Below are 20,968 nucleotides of genomic sequence, written 5' to 3'. Positions count from 1 at the left end.
GAGTTTCCTTTAATTTATTAATTATTTAAAGTATAGTGTATTGTTTTTAAGACCTATTAGTAAATTGGTTGTCATCAAATGGTTGTTTACATATGTTTTTCCTTATTTAGTAAAAGTTCAAATGTCCTTTTTTGTACTTTTTGTAGATTTAATCTCATGCTTATTTTATTAAGAAATAGGATACAAAAAGGTTGTGCAAATACTGTCCACATTGGTCTTAAAGTCATCTGTTCTAAGATAAGAAGTAGGTTTTTTGTTGGACATGTCCATATTTGCTTCTTTAGTTTTATCTTATTTCATGTAACTTTAGTACTTAGTAAAAAAAACAAAGCAGGCAATTTAGTATTCTATACTTGGTTTCTCTCTTGGTATTCACGACATACTGTTTTTATAAGTATACTGTTTTCAGTTTATTCTCCTTACCTATTGACTGTAGAGTTTTTCTACATTCTTAGCTGCCTTCTTTTAGCTTTTAATACTTACGTTAACCTTAATTCTCTTTTAACCATTTGTTTCTTTTGGTGACCATCACCTGGATTTCCCTTAAGCTACTCACGATCGATGTATTGAAAATCTAATTAATTATCTTCTTTTCCAAACTAATTCTGCCTTCTATTTTTTTTCTGTTAATTATATTGTTATCCTCTGGCTATTCAAACAAGAATATATGAATATATGCTCATTGTTTTAAAAAGAGGTAAGAAAGAATATAGCTTTATTCTGCTCCCAGAGGTAACTACAGTTAATAGTCTGATATGTGTCTGTCTAGGTCCAGGTTTGTCTGTCTCTGTTCCTTATTAGACCTTGCTTCCCTCCCTTCTCTTTTGAATTTTAGTGGGATCATATTATACTTTGTGTTTTAATGTGTTATTTCACTTTAGACTATATCTTGGAAGTCTTTACATGTCAATATAAAGACTGTTATATATATATATCTGTTACATAGATTCTGTGGTGTATATAGGTGAACAGGTGCATATATTTAGGAATGTAAGAATATTATCAATGAGTAGAAAATTGTTACATCTCAGTAAATATATAGTTGTTTCTTTTCTGTGGGGTATTGGTTCCAGGACCCAGACCCATACCAAAATCCTTGGATGCTCAAATACCTTATATAAAGTTGCATACTATTTGCTTATAACCTACCCACATTCTCCTGCACACTTTAAATCCTCTCTAGATTACTTATAATACCAAATGCAGTCTCTACACGTCACTTCATTTGTGCGAATTAAATGTATTCGGTGTGTGACAAATTCAAGTTTTGCTTTTTGGAACTCTGTGGAATTTTTTTTCCCAAATATTTTCTATCCACAGATTCAGAACCTACAGATACAGAAGGCCAACCGTAGTTGAGATCCACAGTCATATTATCGTTAGTACTGCTGGAAATAATCTCCAGTAATGTCTACATATTTAATATATTTCCAGCAACTTTATCTAAAAAATAGAGCGAAAAACTCCAAGCAGGCAAAAAAGCTTGTCTAGGTGTTAAAGTATGAGACAACATTTTTTTAAATGGCTGCATTGTATGCTATAGTTAGGTGTCAGTTTTTAAGCTCTTGTCACATTAATGGACTGCTCAACTTTTTGTTTGAATGTTTGAGAATTTTTATTTCCTTATGTCTTCTTCATATTTGGGCAAAATTAATAATATTCAATCTGGTGGGTGAAGAGTGATACTTTTTTAAAATTGGCATTCTCTGTTACTGTTCTGGTCAAGTATTATTTTATATGATCGCCTTCTTGGGTGAATGGCTTATTTATTCTTTGCCCAGTCTTAAGTTGCCCTATTTGCTGTTCATATTTTTTAATTAACTAAGTTATTTACATATTAGTGTAGGATTATTACACTTTGGTAGACATACTGTGCATATATTTTCTACCTGTTACCTGTTGACTTCATTTTTTTTTTTTCTTTGAGACATTGTGTTACTTGTTGCCCAGGCTATAGTGCAGTGATGCAATCTCGGCTCACTGCAACCTCCACCTCCTGGATTCAAGCAATTCTCCTGCCTCAGCCTCCCGAGTATCTGGGACTACAGGCGCACACCACCATGCCCAGCTAATTTTTGTATTTTTAGTAAGAGACAGGGTTTCATCATATTGGTCAGGCTGATCTCAAACTCCCAACCTCAGTCAATCCACCTGCCTTGGCCTCCCAAAGTACTGGGATTACAGGCATGAGCCACCGCACCCAACTTCATTTTATAACTACTTGGCATGTAGAAGTTTTGTATATTATCTTGTTTAGAAAGGCTTTCTCTACCCTCAAGAATATAAAAATATTCTCCAATTTTTGTACTATATGTATACATACACAAGTAAATTTGCATATTTAATCCATGTGGAATTTTTAACATGGCGTGTGAAGTAGAAATTTACCATCTTTAGAGTATACAACCACTCATCCTCAAGCTTACTGTCCCATGGTCAAAATATGGCAGGTACTTTTTTAGGCCTCGTGACTGCGTTCATACCAGAAGGAAGAAGCAGCAGCAAAAGGCTGAAATGGGCCTGCCAGGAGAGTCTTTTTTAAAAAAAAAAGCTTTGAACAGCCACCCAATAACTTTTGCTTCCATCTCACTAGCTAGGAACCACCACCACATTCCAGCTCATCCCCATCATTGGAAGATGACTAAGGATTTGAAGCCTTATGTCAGGCAACCTTTCTGACCTCTTTCATTAACTTTATTTTGTTGCCAATTGTCTAGGTAAAAATAGCATTTGCAAATGGTGACAATTTTATTTTTTCTTTAATAATTTTTATAGTTTCTTTTGGTGATTGTTTTTCTTTACATACTTCATTGGCCTAAGGGGCTTTAGGATGCTGCCCAGAATAGCAGTTGTTACATAAGGGAAGACTAGAATATATTACCTTTAAGTGTGCTGTGGCCTTCTAGTAGATACATGAAATTAAGTTATGGACATTTTCTTCTATGCCTCCTTTGCTAAGTTTTGCTTAATTGTGAATTTATAAAATTCTTAGCATCTGTTCATGTGAGTTTTACTGATAGCTTTTCTATGCTGAACCAATGTTTAATTTCTCTCTTTTTTTTTTTTGAGATGGAGTCTCGCACTGTTGCCCAGGCTGGAGTGCAGTGGCACAATCTCTTCTCACTGTAACCTTCGCCTCCTGGTTCAAAAGATTCTCTGCCTCAGCCTCCCAAGTAGCTAGGATTACAGGTGCCTGCCACCACACCAGCTAATTTTTTTGTATTTTTAGTGGAGACGGGGTTTCACCGTCTTGGCCAGACTGGTCTTAAACCCTGACCTTGTGATCTACCCACCTCAGCCTCCCAAAGTGCTGAGATTACAAGCATGAACCATCACACCTGGCCGGAACTAGGAAATGTATAGACAGGAAGATAGATAAAATATTTCATAAGCATATGTTAAAATTTCAAATTTGTACAATTTGAGTAATAGGAAAGTTATGAAGGTGAAATCCCAAACAAAGTTGTTTTAAGAATACATGACACTAAGGGCTTTAGGATTATGAATTGTTAGTGTTTCTATCTGTTGTGATTTGGAGAGATTGAAAGAATACTATCACTGCTGCCACCCTCCCAGAATCTCTTTTTTCATATGCTTCGTTTTTCTTCTTGTCATTTTTCTTGCTTTTTTGGTGTTACTTTTTCCAGTTACTGAATTTTGAGGGTATTAGCCTTCTTACTTCATTTTTTGTTTGAAAATTTCTTTCTATTCTTTTTGATCAACCTTGAACTTCTAAAATGCTTTTTTTTTTTTCTCTTGAGATGGAGTCTCACTCTGTCTCTCAGGCTGGAGTGCAGTGATGCTATCTCTGCTTACTGCAACCTCTGTCTCCTGGGTTCAGGTGATTCTCTTGCCTCAGCCTCCTGAGTAGCTGGGATTATAGGCACGTGTGACCACACCCAGCTAAATTTTGCATTTTTAGTAGAGATGGGGTTTCACCATGTTGAACAGGCTAGTCTCGAACTCCTGACCTAAGTTGATCCACCTTATGCATTTTTAAAGTTAAAATCTTAATTCTCTTCTGAATAATACAAGTATTTTAAAGCACTTAACTTTGATCTTCTCCTCTTACATGCTGCTTTTGCCCAGTATTTCATTTCTTTATAGTTTTTTTTTTTTTTTTAGCCCTAACAAGCTATATACTTTTTAAAAAATTACTTTTAAGTAAAAGTTCCTTTTAATTAGCCCAAGGGAGAATCCTTACCTTGCTGATAGTAAATCTTACTGGGACCTTACTTTAATGACTGAAAATGGGAGAAAAGGACACCTAGTTAGAGAGCTTTTCTATATGGATAGTTCATCTTCTGAATGTGAAGGTGCCTTCTCTCGTGTCCACTCTAAGTTACTTGGGAGCACTGCTCTGATTTCCTTGTCTCAGTATTTATTAATAACTCTAATGTCAAAACTTCTAGACATTTATCCTCACAACTTACAGCCTAAGGGCAACTATTAGGCACCCTTTATTTACCCATTTAGCAATCTGTGGGCTGTACTGCCTCTGATACTAGAATTGATATGAGATCCTGCTTGGAAAACTCCCTTTTTTAAAGGCCCTTTTTCTTTGGATTTTACCATCAATCTGAGCCTATTTTTAAATATTTCATAAATTGTTTATAGTTCTGATCTGCTAGTGACACCCTTTCTGGCTTTTTAATATTGCAGTAGAGTTGTTTTAGAGTGTTGTCATTTTATTTGGATTTGGAGAGGGAAAATCAAGTAAACCATCTTAATCAGAAATCTGAGGTCATCTTTGACTTCTGTCTGCCCTACAAAGAATAAGTTGCCAAATACTACTGATTTTACTGCTCTTTACTTCCTATTTATACACCTCTATATAGGTCCAGATACTCATTTCTTTTAATGACCACATGACTTTTTGTCTTGTCGATACTTTTTTTTTTTGAGATGAAGTCTCACTCTGTCGCCCAGGCTGGAGTGCAGTGGCGCAGTCTCAGTTCACTGCAACCTCCGCCTCCAGAGTTTAAGCAATTCTCCTGCCTCAGCCTCCTGAGTAGTTGGGATTACAGGTGCCTACCACCACACCCGGCTAATTTTTGTATTTTTAGTAGAAACAGCGTTTCACCATGTTGGTCAGACTAGTCTCGAACTCCTGACCTCGTGATCCATCTGCCTCCGCCTCCCAAACTGCTGAGATTGCAGGCACAAGCCGCTGCGCCTGGCTGTCAATACTTTCTTCTCACATTGGTATATGCTATATGTACTAACAAATCAATCTTCCCATTATTCATCCATGAAAAATGATTCCTCGTAATCTGTAAGATAAAGTTTTAATTTCTTAGCCTGCTATTGAAGCTTTCTACCATTTATTATACCCAGTCTTTCTCTGTTCCACTGATTCTCTCTGTAGAATAGTCTCCTGTCCAGCTCAGTTGCTCTTTCTTTGATGCATGCCTTCCTTATCTTCTCGAAGGCACAAAGTAACCTCTTTCTCCTTGGAAATTTCCTTGGGACTTTATTTGTACTTCTCTAATGCCCTTGTCACTTTTAAACCTATAAAACATGTTTATATAATATCTTGTCTCCTTTATTAGACTACACATTGCTTTAGGTTACTGTCTATATCTTAATTTTTTTGGATCCTCCACAAAAGTAGTTTAATAACTTCACATGTTGTAGATAGTTCAAAAAATGTACCCAGTGTAAGAAAATGTGTTTAGACTTATAAACCACTAAATTATTAACAGATTTTTAGAATATGATTAACCTTCTTTGGTAAAAGTTCATTGTATTTACTGTGACTTGATTTCTGAGATATACTCCTTTTGCTAAAACACATACTTTACCAGTGACATCATACTAAGCATTGATGAGAGTTTTATGCTGGTTCCAGTGGAAATTACAGCCCACAACTAGATTTCTGCTTTATAAATTAAATAAATATAGATAGAAAAATTTGGTGGAGATTCAAACAGATACTACTTCAGTGGATATATTTAACTGATACCATAATTATTCATGAAACACAGAGTATGACTCAGATGAAAATTTGACTTGATAAGTGTGTTTGTTATAAAAATTACACTGATATTCAGCTTTTTTTTTTCCCCTGGGAGACTGCCACTCTGTCACCTAGGCTGGAGTGCAGTGGCGTGATCTTGGCTCACTACAACCTCCACCTCCTGGGTCCAAGTGATTCTCTTGCCTCCACCTTGAGTAAGTGAGATTACAGGCACACGCCATCATGCCTGGCTAATTTTTGTAGCTTTGGTAGCGACAGGGTGTCACCATGATGGCTAGGCTGGTCTCAAACTCCTCACCTCAAGTGATCCACCCACCTCAGCCTCCCAAAGTGCTGGGATTACAGGTGTGAGTCACTGCACCCAGCCTATTTTATTTTTATGATCAAATTAATTTCAAAATAAGTGACTTTTGCTAAAATGGTATTTGAAATTAGTGGGACTGAGTAACCAGATGGAATTCTTTCTTGTCTTCAGTATGAATAATTGTACTCCGTGGTACACGAGGTACTCTCTCTCTTTTAAAAGCCTGCAAGCATTACATAAAATTATCAGTTAATCAGTTACATGGAACTGGCACAGTGTGAGATGTAGTACTCCCTACCTAATAGCAAATTAGTTTTGCACACTAGTGTTAACCCTGAATAAACATTATGATTTAGGATTATTAGAAGTCCTAATTTCTTCATAAATGCTGTCATAATTTATTTGAAAGACTGACATAGATGTTAATATAAATATATTATTTGCCTTCTTTTTCACGTTGTTTTCAGTGAATGAAAGGAATACTCTACAGGAAGAAAATAAAAAGCTTTCTGAACAACTGCAGCAGAAAATTGAGTAAGTATTTTCCCCCAACCTTTTTCCTTTATTTTACTTAGCTATACAAACCATGACGATATGATGAGTTGCAGATTTCATTTTTAAAATTATGAAGTGTTCTGCAATTAAAAAATACAAAAATCACTACATTTTTGTGTTTTGAGAGTATAGTATGAATGCATTTCTTAGATTAATGCTTGAATAAAGTGTCAACTGTCAACATTGCAGCTAAAACATTTTAATTTTTATAATGATTTATTATAAATAATACATTATTAAAATACTTATATTTCAAACAGATGTTGAGTCTTGTTAGCTCCCTTCCAGCCCTGTCCCAGAAACTTCATAAGAGCCAACTGAATGTTTTCTCTTATATAGTACTTAGGCCTGTAGAACTTCTTCCTTCCTCTATTCTTCTTCCCTTTCTCTTAAAGAATAAAAACAGTAGCTTTTATCTCTTGATCTTATGTGCCACTTCCTCTTATGTGTGTTTTATGTTTATTATTTCTAATTCTCACTGTGGCTCTGCAAAGTAGTTTTATTATCCTCACTTTACAAATGGGGAAATCAAAGGTCACAAAGTCAAGTAACTTGCCTATCATCTTATAGCTAGTAGGTAATAGGACTATCACTCAGACCCATATATATATATATTTTTTCCTTTATCCAACACTGGATGTTTTTCCTTTTCTTTTTTTTTTTTTTTATCTTTTTTTTTTTTTTTTTTTTGAGACAGAATCTCACTCTGTCGCTGAGGCTGGAGTGTAGTGGTGCAGTCTTGGCTCACTGCAACCTCAACCTCTGCCTCCTGAATTAGAGCAATTCTCCTGCCTCAGCCTCCTGAGTAGCTGAGATTACAGGTGTGCACCACCATTCCCTGCTAACTTTTGTATTTTTGGTAGAGACAGGGTTTCACCATGTTGGCCAGGCTGGTCTTGAACTCCTGACCTCAGGGAGTCCACACACCTCAGCTTCCAAAGTGCTGGGATTACAGGCGGGAGCCACTGCACCCAGCCAGAGTATTTTTCTAGATATGATCTGACTAATGCAGAGCAGAGATATGACTAGCTTTCAGTTCCCATTTATATAAAGCTTATGTACTATTTTTGAAAACTCAGGATTCAGTATGGTCCTAATGGCATTATAGAGTTCCTAAAGATCATGTTGCGTTTGAGTAGACATTACAAAACTTCGGTAAAACTATGTAGATGAAACATACTATTTGGCTTAGAATAGTTATTTATGTATAAACACATCTCGCAAATGGAATTATCATTCTTACCAGTATACTTTTAGTATTATGGATATCCAATAGAATTCTGATATTCCTCCCATGTGATCAGTCTACTTTTTGAGGAGAGATAATAGATAAGGAAAAGAACCTATGGAATCAGACTGAAGTTACAAAATGTTTATAAGAAAATGTCAACACTTTCTAATATTAATAATGCAATATAATAAAGAGAGAACATGGGACACAGATCCACAATCTGTTACATATAACTCCAAAACCCAAAGGGTTATTTTTGAAATGTTATTCACAACCTAACTTCACTGCAATGGCAGAATGCTATTTATAGATTTTATCCCACTTCATGTGAGTATTCATGTTTTGCTGTGAAAAATCAATGGGTTTGATTACAGGATGATGCTTTGTATTCCACTGGAGCTAGTATGTAATTATGTATGTATGCTCTGTATTATCTTTCATTAAAAAAAAAAATTTAGAATTTAGAATCCCATCTGGTTCCAAGGATTTCAGATAAGTGATTGTTGACTTACATTACTTTATATGAAGTGATTATGTATATACATAGCTTACGGTATTTTGAACACATCAGCCTTGATCTTTATGAGTACCAAAACGGTGAGATACCAAGTGTGTAGAAGTAGAAACCAACGTGTATAAATTATATTGAAACTATATCATGTCATTTGCTTGGTAGAAATGTGAATTCTAATTAGTTTAGAATTAATTTTCAGCGTTCTCAAACATACACATTTTCCTGTTAAAGCTCATTGATATTTTAGAAAAGAAGGAAAGCCTAAAGTTTGAAATTATAGGAAAGAGTAATCATATAGATGAGCTCAAGACATATATTTTATTTAGGACATGCTTAGTCAAAAGAGTATAGGAGATGATCTGATTGTGTCTTTTATTCTCTTCTAAAATTTCAGATAGTTGTGATTCTCATGAACCAACTTCTTTTGTAGCTTGGTCTCAAACAAATTGCATTTGCTTCGCAGTTTTTTTTTTTAAAGCAAATATGGTCTTGTAAAGGCAACCTAGTTTTCTCTGACAACTTAAACCACTATCCTATTATGCTATTTGTGCCTGAAATTCCCCTGAACTTTAGAAAAAATGTTATTTGACTTATGCTTCTGCTTGTTAAATGCAGTAACTCTAACTCTTCTGAGCTAGTTTTGATGTTACAGATGGCTTATATGGTAGAACGGTTATTAGTGACAACAAAATTATTCAGTAAAATTTTGCCATTATAAAGTTAAATATATATATAAATAAGCTAGGTATTGAGGTCATCACTCTCTTTGTTTTAGGAAATAGATGTGATGGGTCAGTGAAAGTCAAAGGAGTCTATACACATAAGAGTTCAAAGGACTGTAGAATTGGTTTCATTCAGCCCTCTTCTAAATTGAATTCCTTATACAACTTCGTTAACAAATAGCTATTGTTTGATCATGTCTAGTAGAAGTTTACTGTTTCCCAAGCCTATTTAAATTTAGTGAGACAAAGTTATTAGAAAATTCTTTGTAAGTTTATATAGAAATTACACTGCTTATAAGTTATACTTCTTGATTCTGACTTTGCCTTCCGGGACCATCTTAAGTCTATTCACCTTTGCTACTTGACAACTCTTTTGATGCATGAAGACAGCTACCATGGCCCTCCTGAATATTGTTTTCTCTAGAGTAAATATCCTCTGTTCATTTATGTAGCATTACTTGGACTCTTCAAATTGCGAATTTTTTAAAATGTTTTAGTTTGTCAATATCTGAATTGAGAATTCAATATTCTAGAGATAGCATGATCAGTGGAGCAGTACTGTCACCTCCCCTACGATGGCTATAACATTACTTTAAGTTTAAATTATGTTTTTAACTGGAAATACAAGTTCTTCAGAGAAGAAAAACAAAAAGCTGAATATTTAAAACTTTTTTACAGACTCATGAAGGGAAACCCCAGATCCATAATTGTAGGTCTCTGGGGAAGAAACCAACTAAGACAATTTTGACAGGAATTTAAGAGGGAGCAGGGACCCACAAAGCAAACAGCTCAAGCCATCAGAGGGAAAAGTGAAAGGAGGACAAGTGTGTGTAATTATTTTAACCAAAAGCTGTGGTGTCAACTCTTTCTTTTTTTTTTTTTTTTTTCAGAAAATCGGTGACACTAATGTTTTAAAGAATGAACTCGGTTAATGTATGGAGTTTTGTTTTTCCTCTTATGACAAAGGAAGACAAAGCTGGCACTCCTTTACTTAGTTTAGGAAACTCTAGTTAGAGTTAGTTTTGTGTTTTTGTTTTTTCCTTTTATGATCCCAGCTACTTCTACATTGACTCTGCCAGGAAATCAATTTCTTCTCGTGACTTATTCATGTTTCAGGTTGAATTTTTATGACTAATAGGCGAGCAGTCTGTGACGTGATTAGTTAAAGCTAGGTCAGATAGATTTCACACTCCATTAATTTACAAGCCTTTCTCATATGACTTTAACTTACTGTTTTTCCAGAATAAGAGTAGAATTACAGGAAGAGATTAAAAATTAGATATTAGATCTATTGCACAGAATGGTGATTTAATAAATAATGATTGTATATTTCAAAATTGCCAAGTAGCTTTTAAATGTTTTTACTATAAAAAAAAAAAAGATATGTGAAGTGATAGATGTTAACTAGCTTGATTTAATCATTCTACAGTGCAAAGATGTATCAAAAAATGTTGTTGAACCCAGTAAGTAGTTACAATTATTTGTCAATTAAAAACAAAATTTGGCTGGGTGCAGTGGCTCTCACTTTGGTAATCCCAGCACTTTGGGAGGCCAAGATAGGCAGATCACTTAAGGTCAGGAGTTCGAGACCAGCCTGGGCAACATGGTAAAGTCCCGTCTCCATTAAAAATACAAAAACTAGCCAGGTGTGATGGCACGAGAACCTGTAGTCCCAGCTACCCAAGGAGGCACAGGAATCACTTGAAGCGAGGAGGCAGAGGTTGCAGTGAGCCGAGATCATACCACTGCACTCCAGCCTAGACCACAGAACAAGACTCCATCTCAAAAACATAAAAATAAAATTTTAAATAATTAGGTATTTGCTCTAAAGATTGTTTCTTGGTATAAAATGGAGGATTAAAGGCCGCAAATAATATTGATATCATTCAGGAAATTAAAGTTTAAATCTTTGTTGAAAAAAATTAACCTTTGTCTTCCAATTAATGCCTCTTTAAAGTCTCTGTTGGTCACAGTTTGTATAGTTCTTACTATATAACTTTTTATTTGGAAATACTATTGCAAGTTGATGTGAGTCTAATAGGACAGACTGATTTGATCATGTAAAGCCTAGATGTCTGACAGACTGGTAACAATTGGTTGGCAAATAAGGTCAGTTATGGTTTGACATGGGAAAGTCGGTTAACTTTATTTTTACTCAATATTCACAATTTAATTCAAACCAAATCTTTCAGTACCATTGGTCCTAAATTGAGTTAGGCAAGAACATATGCCTAGATCCACATAAATTGATTCTCTAGTGGAATCTGGGAATGTCTCATATTCACTCAACAAATGTTTTTGCCATACCTACTATATGTCTACTGTGGTAGGCTCTTGTGATTTATCAGTGAACCAAAGATCCTATCCTCTTAGAACTTACCTTCTAACAGGTGAGCAATAGATATAATAAATAAATTGTAGCTGGGCGTCATGGTTCACACCTGTAATCCCAGCACTTTAGGAGGCCGAGGTAGGCAGATCACTTGAGGTCAGGAGTTTGAGACCAGCCTGGCCAACATAGTGAAATCCTGTCTCTACTGAAAATACAAAAATTAGCTAGGCGTGTTGTCATGTGCCCATAATCCCAGCTACTTGGGAGACTGAGACACAAGAATCACTTGAACCCGAGAGGCTGAGGTTGCAGTGAGCCGAGATTGTATCACTGCACCGCAGCCTGGGCAATAGACAGAGATTCAGCCTGAAAAACAAAATCTAAATAAATAAAAATGAATAGGTTGCATACTATATTAGAAAGCAATAAATACTGTGGATAAAGATTATAGAGCAGAATAACAGGGAACCAGGTGTGTGAAGGGAGGTTGCAATTTTAAACAGTAAAATTCCAGCAGACTTGAAGGAGATTAGAGAGATAATTAGGTATGTAGATATCTGGGGATGAACATTCCAAGCAGATGGAACAACTGGAGCAAAGTATGTAAAGTGGGAGTATGCTTGGTGTGTTTGGGGAACCTCAAGGAAGAGAGTGTGGCAGGAGTAGAAGAATATAATAGGAAAAAAGGTCAGAGAGGAAATGTGGGAGGGACACCATCAAGTCATGTAGGATCCTTATAGATCAAAGTACTTTGGCTTGTGTTCTCAGTGAAATGAACAGATGTGACAGGGTCTTAATGAGATTTAATTGATAAGTCTTTCTGGTTCGGTGCTTTTTTTGTTTGGTTGGTTGGTTTTTGGTTTTTTTGGAGACAGGGTCTCACTCTGTTGCCCAGGCTGTAGCGGTGTGGCATGATTATAGCTCACTGCAGCCTCGACCTCCTGGGCTCAAGCAACTCTCCCACCTCAGCCTCCCAAGTAGCTGAGACTACAGGCATGTGCCACCACACCCAACAAATATTTTAATTTTTTTTTTTTTTTTGTAGCAATAGGGTTTTGCCTGGGCCTCCCAAAGTGCTGGAATTGCAGGTGTGAGCCACTGTGCCCAGCCGATTTATGTCTTAGTAGGACTCTTGTGACTGCTGTTGAGAGTAAACTATACGGGGACCTAGATAAAAGTAGTAACAGAAACTCAGATTTTGAAGGCTTCTTGTAGACTACGGGTAACACATTTGGTTAACAGTAGGGCCTCTAGGGTCTGACTGCTGAGATGTAAATCCTGACTGTTACTTACCATTTTAGTAAATGACTTCTATATCTTCATTTCCTCATTTGTAAAATGAAAGTAATAATACCTCATAGAGTTGGGATAATTAAACTGATCATTTAAATAGTGCCGGGCAATGTAAACATATAACAGATGTTGATTGTTATCAGTGTTAGTGTTCTCATCCTATATTTGTCAAGCATGCTAATTCTACTACCACCATGTTTAACATTGGTTCTTTCCTTTCCATATGTACTTACAATATTCTAGTTCAGACCACAGACAGAACATCTTGCCTGGACTATTATAGCCACTGTCTAAGTGGTTTCCTGACCTCCTGTCCTTATGTGGCATAATGCTGTTAGATTGTCACATTATATCCATGAATTTAAAACCTTAATTTCTTTCCTCTTGCTTTCTACGTTATGTACACACTTAGCTCATGGCTCTCCTTCATGTAATTCCAGCTTTCCCTTCTCCAACATAAGTACACTGTACTATTTGCCTTTCCTCAAACTGTGGATCCTCTGCTGATCTTGTCTGCAATTTGAAGTACTTTTAATTTCATCTGAAGTGCCACTGACTACTCTTTCTACTTCACTTTTCATAGTAGTATTCCCCACTGGGTACTGTAATCATTTGTGTACTTCTCTAATCCTTAGGTTTGGAACATTAGATGCAAGGAATTATATCCCTTAGAGCTTCATGGTTGTGTTCTGCTGTAATTCCATGCCATGTAGTAAATGTTTTAATATTTATTTAATTGATTTGCTTTCCATTGTCATTCTTCTCTAGGAATGATCAACAGCATCAAGCAGCTGAGCTTGAATGTGAGGAAGACATTATTCCAGAGTCACCGATAACAGCCTTCTCATTTTCTGGTGTTAACCGGCTGCGAAGAAAGGAGAACCCCCATGTCCGATACATAGAACAAACACATACTAAATTGGAGCACTCTGTATGTGCAAATGGTAAGAGCTGGAGTTGTATTTTAGTTCTCTGGTTTTGTAAACCATTGCTCATCTACTAGTTTTTATGTTATTCAATCTAGTGGAAAGAAAATAGTCACTATTCTGGTATCACGTGGTACAAATATGAGTTCAACTACTATTAGTAAAATGACTGAGAAGGCATTTTCTGCCCATGTTATATATAGATACGTGTTGTCTATATGACATGTAAATATGCCATATTTTATAAACATAGTAAATAAATTCTTTTTCTTCTAAAAATAATCCTATGTGTATATATCCAAGTGGGATAGAAGGAAAAAGGAAAGGAACTTAACGTTAATTTTACCTGCTATGTACCTGGTATTATGCTGAGTGATTTGCATATATTATTGCTGTGTTTTAATTCTCATAACAGGCGTGTGAGATAACTATCAGCTCCTTTGTTTTATAGATGAGGAAAGATATGTTTAGAAAGGTTAAATAACTCACTGAAAGTCAACTTGTAGATGAGTCAGAATTCAAATATAGATCTTCCTAGGTCTGAACTTTCCTACTCTCCAGGTCTTTGCCCATGGGTACCCCTGCCATTGGAGCTTTCTATAACTGGCTATTTTTATTTATTATCATTTTTAGGAGTTAATGATAATCAAGAAATGGCGGGTTTTTGTTTTTTGTTTTTTGGGGAGGACAGAGCCTCGCTCTGTTGCCCAGCCTAAAGTGCAGTGGCGTGATGTCAGCTCACTGCAACCTCCGCCCCCTGGTTCAAGGGATTCTCCTGCTTCAGCCTCCTAAGTAGCTGGGATTACAAGTACATGCCACCATGCTCTGCTAATTTTTGTATTTTTTTGGTAGAGATTGGGTTTTACCATGTTGGTCAGGCTGGTCTCGATCTCCTGACCTCGTGACCCGCCCACCTTGGCCTCCCAAAGTGATGGGATTACAGGCGTGGGCCACCAGGCCTGGCAAGAAATAGTGTTATAATGTGTCTACTTTGTGGCTTTTCAGTGGCATGTTTCTAATTCCAGCCTAGTTTATCATTTCTGCTAAATGCTTTAAAACTGCCTTTCACGTAGTCCCATAATTTATTATGTGCTGTGATACAAGTATTCCTTTTAGTATTAATCTAAAACAAACAGTAAAGACTTTAATTTTTAACCTAAACTATTTGCAGCAAGGAAAGCATGGGGGTAGGGAATATATACATAGTTCTAGATATATTTGTTTAATACAAATAAATTGTTGACAGTAAATATGCCTTTAAACAAATAAACAGATCTTATTCTTAGATGTTGGAACATTGGCAGTTTTCCCCTATTTTATAAGTGTTTGTATCACCATCTAGTGGAAAACAAAAGAACTGTTAAAAATCCTACACTTAATAGGAGCTAAGTTAAAATGTAAAATCGTAGATCTAAAATGAATATCCATTGACCTTTTAGTTTGTTGTCAGACAGGACATGAATCATTAAAGATAATCACTGCATAATTTAGATCAGATTTAAATCCACATATAAGAATATTTAGAAAACAATTTCGTATTAGGAAAGTCATTCATAACTAATACAAATGCTTCTGGTTTATTTCTTCTTTGTATGAAAGCAGCATATAACTGTTTAGAAATGTAATTCACTTGCTTTAATCTTGTTCTGATCATTTTTTACTTGGAATCCAAAATTTGGTTTTAAGATGTACGATAACTTTGAGCCATACAAATGATTTTAAAATAATGTTAAGTGCTTTAATGACTAATTAGTCCTGTTCTTTAACTTCCCTTGCTTGCTTATTTTAAGGTTTATAATACTTTTTAATGTTATTCCCAAGTTATAAATAGTAAAACCATTTCACTGTACTTTGCCCTTATTTTGATTTTCTTTGAACTAAATCTTTAAATAGTGGAGTGATTTCTGATAAAGCATGCTTCAGAGTTTCCTTCCCAAAAATAAAAACTCTAAAACAAAGATCATGGAGGTAAGTGATATAGTATACATTAGATTGATTGATCATTTGTTTATTGATTGAGTGAGTTGGGTCTAACCCTGTCATCCAGGGTGGAGTACAGTGGTGTGATCTGTAACTTACTACAACCTGTAACTTACAGGCTGAAGAGATTCTCCTGCCTCAGCCTGCCAAGGTGCTAGGATTACAGGCATGAGCCACTGTGCCCACCCCGGTATACCTTTTAAATTAACCTGCTGATTTCTAACAAATACAAAAAGAAAAGTAACATGAAAATGTTACTACTCTAGGCAGTTTAGATCAGAAGAAGCTCTCTGTTCTAGTCCCCACTCACCCAATGTCTTAACTTAAACAGCTTTGTTTCTTAGTGAAATTAAAGGAGCTTACTTCTTAGAATATGATAATTGTGTCAATAAAGTAGTGCTTATAATGGATTTAAATACAGATAAATACATAAAAATTTTTAATATGAATAAATGAAATAATTTGATAATGCTTTCCATCATCGTTTATTATGTAATCTCTTTTCTTTTTTTCTCTCCTTAGAATTGAGAAAAGTTTCCAAGTCTTCAACTCATCCACAACATAATCCTAATGAAAATGAAATTCTAGTAGCTGACACTTATGATCAAAGTCAATCTCCAATGGCCAGTAAGCAAGATACTGAGATTACTTTACAAGTTTAAAATTTGGTTATTGGTGGGTAAGAGTGACCCACAGTCTAACTTAGACAATATTTTAAAGGTATTATTCATATACTTTTGTTTATATTACTAGTTTAATATCTTTCTCATATTAGAAAGTAATGCTATCCTATTATTAGTTCATATAAATATCCCTAATTATTAACATAAATTACTAATAATTTTAAATAAAGAAGGCTTTACTGTGATTTACTCATTTGTTCAACAAATATATAAGTGTCTATTGTATCCCACGCACTGAATAAAACAAAGCGCTTGTCCTCATGGAGCTTATGATCAAGTTGAGGGAGTAATACGTTGTCTGACATACATTTGTCAGACAAAAGCAAGTGAAGACAAGTGAAGCAGGGTAAGAAGGGATATTAGAAAGCCTCACTTGTAAAGTGATTATTTGCATAGGGACACAGGGAGGGAAGTGAGTCACATGTCAGTCTGGGAAAACGGCACTCAGGCAGAAAGATTAGCAAGCCCAGAGGCCTTGCAGTGAAGATGCCATTTGGTTTGTTTGAGGAATATTAAGGAACCCTGTGTGGCTGAAGCAGAGTGAGTGAAGGGGAGATTGATTTGGATAACAGGAAAAATAGAGTTACCATTTACTGAGATGGAAGAGACTAGGAGCCACAGGTTTATAGTTTGGGGTGGGGGTGGGTAGAAATTAGAAGTTTGGTTTTGGGAATATTCTATTTGAAATGCAAAATCGACATTTGTAAAGTTTGGATTTGTGAGTAGATGTGAGAGTTCAGAGAAGTTTAGGATGGAGACACATATGGAAGTTGTCAGCATGTAGAAGATGAGATTACAAGCAAGTGAGTATAGATGGGGATGAGAGGAAGTCCAAGTACTGAGCCTTGGGGAACTTCATTATGTAAAGCCATGATTTTCAACTTTTCATTTGTTGAAGAACCCCCACCCTAGCCTTTTTAGACATTTTTCCTCCCAATCCCTTCCCCCCTGGAATTTTATTACTACAGGTATACTGTATATCTGTTTAAGTGATATGTGTATGCATGTATGTCTGTGCTTTATACATAAAAGAGTAAGGGGTTTTTTTTGTTTTGTTTTGTTTTGTTTTGTTTGTTTGTTTGTTTGTTTGCTCCTCCCTGCCCCGAACCATTTTTCATTTTTCACTCCCTTAAGAGAAATACTGTAGCTGTTGAGGTTGTGAAAATAAATAGAAACCAACAAAACAGAGAAGGAGCTAGGAAGACTAAAAGTGATGTCTTTTAAGCCAAGTGGAGAGAGGATGAAGGAGTGGTCAACTGTGTTTAACAATGCTAATAGGTCAGGTAAGATGAAGACCTCTTAGAATTGACCATGGGATTTAGTTGTGTGGAGATCATTGAGTGTTAAACTAGTAACATGATAAAAGCCGTTAAGGTGTAATGGTGATCCTCTGAGATCTGTGTCATGTTCAGAGGAAACTGAGGGAAGGGAAAGTGGAAAGAGCATATACAAACAAGTCCTCCAAGATATTTTACAGTAAAGAGGAGGAGAGAACAGGACAGTGGCTAAAGAAGAACATAGGTCCAGGGAGGAGTTTTTCAAGATGAAATATTATAGCATGATCAGCATATACTTAGGCTGATAGGATGATGAAGTAAAGAGGGGAAATTAATAATTCTAGAGAAAGAGGGAACAATTGCAGCATCCTTAGAAAGGTCAGAGGAGATGAGATTCAGAGCCCAGTTGGAAGGATTAGCCAAGGTTAATCATTTTTATTCATTTTATAATAGTGTAAAAGTTACATTCCGAAAGATACAAATCATTTTATATTAACGTGTATCTGTTTATCTGTCCATGAATATGTGTGTATGTGCATGGAGGCTCAGGGTCCAGCAAAGGGTGCTGGGGATATAGCACTTAGTATGGCAGATAGTTGCTTCTGAGCTCTCTAGAGCCAATTCTCTTCTGCTGCTGCCAGGTCTTTGCTCCATCATTTGTTCTGTCTTCCTTATACAGTATCTGCAGTGTCTCTGCTGGCTTATTCTTCCCCGTATACATATATGTTATCTTCCATCTTTAAGAGATAACCCCCCCTTTTAATCATCTCCACCTTTAGCTACAGCTTCTTTTCAGAGTTGAAAAAGTATTAATAGTCTATACTCAATGTCTTTACTTTCTTAATTCCTATTCACTCTGACTCACTGTAGTATGGATTCTATTCCCCCACCCCACCTGTAAGAGAAGGAGAGAGGAGCAAGAGAGAGGGAAGAAGAAAGAGAGGAGAGAGAAAAGTGCTAGAGGAGGCAGGTACAGGGGAAGGGAGGGAGGGAGACGTACAGGGGAAGGGAGGGAGGGAGACGTACAGGGATTGAAGAGAGGAGTATACATTCACATACCCTTTCTTTTATTTTTATTATTATTATTATTATTATTATTATTATACTTTAAGTTCTGGGGACATGTGCAGATCGTGCAGGATTGTTACATAGGCATACACATGCCGCAGTGGTTTGCTGCATCCATCCCCCCATCACCTACATTAGGTATTTCTACTAATGTTATCCCTCCCCAATCCTTCCACCCTCTGCTGTCCCTCCCCTAGGCCCCCTACCCCCCAACAGGCCCCAGTGTGTGATGTTCCCCTCCCTGTGTCCATGTGTTCTCATTGTTCAACACCCACTTATGAGTGAGAACATGTTTGGTTTCTGTTCTTGTGTCAGTTTGCTGAGAATTCACATACCCTTTCTTACTCCTTACACTTGAACTGCCTCTGACTGCAAATGTCATCAGTGTTGCTGTTCTCCAAAATATATGGTACTATGGCTGTCCTATTTCTGTCTCTCTCTTTTTTTGAGACAGGGTCTCTCTCTGTCACCCAGGCTGGAGTGCAGTGGCACAAACAGCTCACTGCGCAGACTTAACCTCCCAGGCTCAAGTGATCCTCCCATCTCAGCCCCTCAAGTAGCTGAGACTACAGGCACGCACCAGCATGTCTGGCTAATATTTATATTTTCGTAGAAACAGGGTTTCACCATGTTGTTGAGGCTGGTCTCACTCTCCTAGGCTCAAATGATCAACCTGCTTCGGCCTCCCAAAGCGTTGGGATTACAGGCGTGAGCCACTGCACCTGGCCTCACTTTCTGTCTCTTTCTGGAGGAATGCCAGTAGTCTGCTCTAACTCATAGGCTAATAAATCCCAAACCTGTATCTCTGATCAAGACTTTTCTTCTGGATTCCCAAGCAATGTATTTACCTGCTGTTGTATATCTCTACAGGGACGTCTTTCAACTTCAGCATGTCTACAGTTGACACTTAACCTGTCAAACCAACTCTTCATCCTTGTATTTGCAGTCTCAGTGAATGACACTATACATGCCTCTTTGGGTCATCCTAGATTTCTGCTTCATCTGTTTTTTCTAAAGAGCATCTAAGTCTTATTGATTCTGCCTCCTAAATATCTGTTTTACGTATTCTTCTGCACTCATATTATACTAGTTTAGGCTACTAGTATCTCTCATCAAGACAACATGTTCTAGTAATCTAATAGTCCTCTTGCCTATTAGTGATTGCTTGTTGCCTTATGAGTATGTCACAGCCACAAGTACCTTTTCAACTCACACTTTGCATTTGTTTTATTTAAAACTCTTGGATATCTCTTCATTGTCTACAGGATAAATTTGAAACTCCTTTGCATAATCTGACCCCTAATCATAACCTAACCAACCTAACTGGGTTTGTGTCCTACTCCCATCTTATGCAGTTTGACTTCTAGCAGTCAAACCATGCATAGTTCCCTGAACAAACAATTTTGTTTCACTTATGTAGACCCTTAATTATACCTAGAATTCTACTTTCTATTCCCAGTCCAGTTAACTTGCCATATTCTTCCTTCTCTCAGGAGTCAGCTTAGGTATCACTTATAACTTTCCTTGATTTCCCAAGACAGATTTAAGAGTCCTTGCTCTATCTTTAAATCACCCCTTTTTTGTACCATTACTATAATGTTTATCACATTCTATTGTAATTCTCTTTTTACCTTTCAACTATAGCCCATAAGCTCCTTGAGAACAAGAACTTTTTCTTTTCATCTAGTGCTTAGCACAATGCCTGGAAGATAATAAGTGCTCCATAAATATTTGAGTTAAACCTTTATAAAATACGGGAACATAGGTGATTTATGAATATGTGTTAGCTTAAGACCTGAAAAATATGCAGTGCTGACAATCTCTCCTACAAAGCATGTTTTCATGAAAGATACTGCAAATATAGTTTAATATTCATTTTATAACATAAGCCACAATAATTCCACTGTAAACCCATTTTATGATTTATTTCCCAGTGGCAATAAGAAAAATTATCTACCTACTGCATTCAGTTCATTTAGGAAAAACATAAAACTTGAAAAATTTTAGCAAGCATAGACCTACAATTTATTGCCATTTATTTATGTTAGGTATTTTGGACCTTTTGCACAGAATTTTAAAATGTGTCTAGTGCCATCTGATAAG

General features: G+C 36.3%; 1 protein-coding gene across 8 annotated transcripts in view; it reads left to right on the top strand.

The window, feature by feature from the left end:
- RBBP8 (RB binding protein 8, endonuclease) overlaps positions 1-20,968 on the top strand; it is a 114,000-nt gene that overhangs the window by 56,153 nt on the left and 36,879 nt on the right. For all 8 annotated transcript variants that reach the window (XM_032293212.1, XM_032293214.1, XM_032293215.1 and 5 more), the window contains 3 exons: positions 6,752-6,818; positions 13,700-13,875; positions 16,360-16,464. In XM_032293212.1, the coding sequence (XP_032149103.1) occupies positions 6,752-6,818; positions 13,700-13,875; positions 16,360-16,464 (348 nt within the window). The remainder of the gene's footprint in view (positions 1-6,751; positions 6,819-13,699; positions 13,876-16,359; positions 16,465-20,968) is intronic.

The sequence above is a fragment of the Sapajus apella genome, unplaced genomic scaffold (genome assembly GCF_009761245.1).
Source record: "Sapajus apella isolate SASKATOON/1434 unplaced genomic scaffold, GSC_monkey_1.0 scaffold29, whole genome shotgun sequence".
Lineage (NCBI taxonomy): Eukaryota > Metazoa > Chordata > Mammalia > Primates > Cebidae > Sapajus > Sapajus apella.
Note: the sequence above shows the minus strand (reverse complement) of the source record. Positions and strands in the feature narration are given on the sequence as shown.